At 60.7% G+C, this 3,655-nt stretch overlaps 1 protein-coding gene across 1 annotated transcript; it reads right to left on the reverse strand.

The window, feature by feature from the left end:
* Window positions 1-996: 996 nt before the first annotated feature.
* Window positions 997-1,827, reverse strand: LOC143350688 (uncharacterized). The gene is made up of 2 exons (XM_076782711.1): window positions 1,381-1,827; window positions 997-1,167 (listed from the first exon to the last, which is right to left on the reverse strand). The coding sequence occupies exons 1-2, from the start codon at window positions 1,825-1,827 to the stop codon at window positions 997-999; spliced, it is 618 nt and encodes a 205-aa protein (XP_076638826.1).
* Window positions 1,828-3,655: the final 1,828 nt, after the last annotated feature.

Raw genomic sequence — 3,655 nt, forward strand, 5'->3', positions numbered from 1 at the left:
GCAGTAAACTAGGAAGCATGGAGCAGGCTAGCAGGAAAGCAGTTATCTAGTAAGCTATCCGTAAGCCAGTATGCAAGCAGTGAGCTAGTAAGCAAGCAGGGAGCTAGTAAGGGAGCACTAAGTTAGAAAGCAAGCATGGGGCTAGTGTGCAAGCAGTAAGTGAGTAAGCTAGTAGTAAGCTAGTGAGCAAGTAGTATGCTAGCAGTAAGCTAGTAGAGCGAGGAGGAAGCTTGTAGGGAAGCAGTATGCTAGCAAGCGTGCAGTAAGCTAGAAAGCATGGAGCAGGCTAGTAAGAAATCCGTTAGCTGTTGAGCACGCAGCAAACTAGTAAGCGAGCTGTAAGTTAGAAAGCAACCAGTGAGCAAGAAAGCAGGCAGGAAGCTGGTAAAATAGCAGTTAGCTAGTAAGCGAGCGGGAAGCGAGTAATGAAGCAGTATGGTAGTATCCAAGCAGTAAGCTAGTAACAAAGTGGTGTGCTAGTACGCAAGCAGGTAGGCTGCAAGCAAGCCGCAGGCCAGTAAGAAAGCAGTTAGCTAGTAGGCGAGGTGGAAGCTAGAAAGCAAGCGGCGGTAGGCCGGGGCGGTGTCCGGCTGGTGGATGGCCGGCTGCTAGTCGGCCGGCTACTGGTAGGCCGGCTACTGGTAGGCCGGTGTGATGGCCGGCTGTTGGTGTGCCGGTGTGATGGCCGGCTGCTGGTAGGCCGGTGTGAAGGCCGGCTGCTGGTCCGCCTGGCGGGTGGCCGGGCGGTATCCGTCTGGCCGGGTGGCCGGACAGTGGACCGGCTGGTGGCCGGCTCTTTGGGGCCGGCTGGGTCCCGGGTAGTGGCGGGCGGCGGACCGGGGTCCATCCGGACCCGGTGGCCGCCGAGGCGGCTTACCCGGCGGATGGTCGGCCGGACGGGGTGACCCGGTGTATCCCCTGCTGCGGGGGTCACCCGCAGGGCAGCCAGATCCCTGACGAGTCCGGGTTCGGAGGTGGCTGGCCGGCTGCTGGTCGTCAGATCCAGCGCTCCCAGGTCGGGGGTCCGGGTGCTGGTCTGCAGACGTGGTGGCGGTCTGCACTTTCGGGCCGGTAGTGGCCCGGTCGGAGGCCGGATGCGAGGCCTGGACTCGGCCGGGCGTTGATGTGATTACCCGAGTGGGCTTGCGCCGGCGCTAGCTTGCTGGGCTGGAAAAACGTCTGTTCGCCGCATGCTGAAACAGAGCAGAGAGTGATCTAGCGGCGGTCGGACGGCCGGGTTTTATACCTAGTTGCGGAGTAGTGGGGGGGGGGGGGGTCGCTTGGTTCCCCCACTCCTGGCTCCTCGGTGCGCGCGCACGGCTTGAGGTCTTGGAGGTGGGCGCGGGTGATTCGAGCGCCGCGGCGCCGGAGCCGAACTACGTTTGGTCCCTCGAATTCCACTACTCGGAAGGGACCGTCGTATTTTGGCGCCAACTTGGCGTTAAAGCCTCGACTGGCGGCGCTGAGGTGGTGCTCCCGCCGTATTACTTCGTCGCCGATTTGGGGTCGCCAGTCCCGGCGGCGAAGTTTGTATGTCTTCCGTTGGCCTTCGTGGGCTCTGGCCTGGGTCCATCTGGCGAGCTGGTAAGCGTCCTGGAGTTGTCGTAGACGGCGATGCCAGGTTTCGAAGTCGGCCTGGCCGGGGTCGTCGGGTGCGTCCGGGGATCGGATCCGGACCGGATCCGGAATCGGCAATTCCCGTCCATAATTGAGGAAGGCCGGGGTGTGGCCCGTGGTGTCGTGGCGTGCGGTATTGTAGGCGAACGTCAGTTCCGGCAGCCATTGGTCCCAGTTGCGGTGATCTTCGCCGGTAAATTGGGCGATCATGGTCTTGATTACCCGGTTGGTCCGTTCTACCGGATTGCACTGCGGTGTGTATGGTGGCGTGGTCCGATGGTCGATGCCGTATTGGCGGCATAGATTCGCAACCTCCTTCCCGACGAATTGCCGTCCGTTGTCGGTGATGAGGCGGTATGGACATCCGTGGCGGAGTACGACGCGCTGCTTTAAGATCCATGCGATGGTTGGAGCGGTGGCGGAACGGAGAGGGTGTAGTTCTACCCACTTTGTGAATTTGTCCTGGATGACCAGGAGTGTGGTGTAGCCCCCTTTTGAACGTGGCAATGGTCCGACCAAGTCTGCCGAGACTACTTCCCACGGATGTGCGGCCGGGGTAGTCTACATCTGCCCGGCTGGGGCGCGTTGCAAGGCCTTGTATTGTAGGCATGAACTGCAGCGACGAACATGGCAGGTGGCATCGCGGAACATGCCGGGCCAGTAGTAGCGTTGCGCGAGGCGAGCCCAGGTTTTGGCGATGCCCAAGTGCCCGGCGGTGGGCACGTTGTAAGCGGCTTGCAGAGTTGCTTCGCGTTGTGCGCGGGGAACGCACTTCTTCCATTCGTTCTCCGGGTTGAATCCCGTGGGATCGGGAATGCGGCGAAACAGCCCCTCTTCGCGGAGGCAGAAGTCCGGGTGTTTCTTCTCGTCCTGGGCGACCGCCTCCTTGATGCGGTCGTACCAAGTGCAGCCGGTGTCCAGGCTGGGCACTTCTGGCTGTCGGGAGAGGGCGTCAGCCACCAGGTTGGTTTCCCCTCGGCGGTACTGGATGTCGAAGTCGTATTGCTGGAGCTTGGAGCTCCAGTCCAATCGTCCGGACGGGTTGTCGATGGAGCGTAGCCACTTCAGGGCCTGGTGGTCGGTAAGGATGGTAAAGTGGTAACCCTCCAGATAGGCTCGCATCTTTCGGATGCCCCATACAACGGCTAGGCACTCCTTTTCGGTAACGGAGTAGTTTCGCTTTGCCGCGTTGAGCGTGCGGCTGGCGTAGGCGATGACTTGCTCGGTGTTGAGCGTTCCTGGGTGAGCACTACCCCGAGTCCTTCTTGACTGGCGTCGGTTTGGAGCGTGAATGGTCGCTCGAAATCGGGGCAGGTGAATACCGGAGCGGTGGCGAGATGATGTCGCAAGGCCTGGAAGGCGGTCTCTTCGGCGTCTGTCCATTGCCAACGCCGTCGCTTCTCTAGCAGCCGTGTTAGCGGGGCTGCGAGGTCCGAGAAGCGGGGTACGTAGCGGCAGTACCAGGATACCATCCCGAGGAAGCGTCAGAGCTCCCTCAAGTTAGTCGGCGGTGGAACTCGGTGGATAGCTTCCACCTTGTCGGGGTCGGTTTTCACCCCTTCTGCGGTGACCACGTGCCCCAGGTATTTCAGTTCCCGGCAGCAAAAGTGACATTTCTCGGGATTGATTCGTAACTGGGCGTGCTGGAGTCGCTGTAATACCTCTCGCAGGTTCTGGAGGTGTTCCTCGAAGGTACGCCCTAGCACGATGATGTCGTCGAGGTAGGCGAAAGCACGGGGCTCTAGCTTTGGTCCGATAACCTCGTCTAACAGTCGCTGGAAGGTGGCCGGCGCAGATTGCAACCCGAACGGCATCACCCGGAACTGGTAAAGTCCTCGGCCGGGGACTGTGAAGGCGGTGATCGGGCGGCTATCCTTGGCGAGCGGTACTTGCCAGTATCCGTTGGTGAGATCCAGCGTGGAGATGAATCTGGCCTCCCGGAGTTTGTCCAGCGTGGCCTGGACCTGGGGCAGCGGGTAGGCGTCCTTTTCCGTCTGTTGGTTGACGCGCCGGAAGTCAATGCAAAAGCGGTGTTTTC

Source organism: Colletes latitarsis, unplaced genomic scaffold (assembly GCF_051014445.1).
Source record: "Colletes latitarsis isolate SP2378_abdomen unplaced genomic scaffold, iyColLati1 scaffold0013, whole genome shotgun sequence".
Classification (NCBI taxonomy): domain Eukaryota; kingdom Metazoa; phylum Arthropoda; class Insecta; order Hymenoptera; family Colletidae; genus Colletes; species Colletes latitarsis.

Bases quoted from the DNA above. Each gene is read 5' to 3' on its own strand.
- LOC143350688 (XM_076782711.1), bottom strand. From the start codon at position 1,827: ATGATCGCCCAATTTACCGGCGAAGATCACCGCAACTGGGACCAATGG. The intron at 1,168-1,380 runs GTAGTTCGGCTC...ACGTTTTTCCAG, and splicing joins TGGAATTCGAGGGACCAAAC to CCCAGCAAGCTAGCGCCGGC.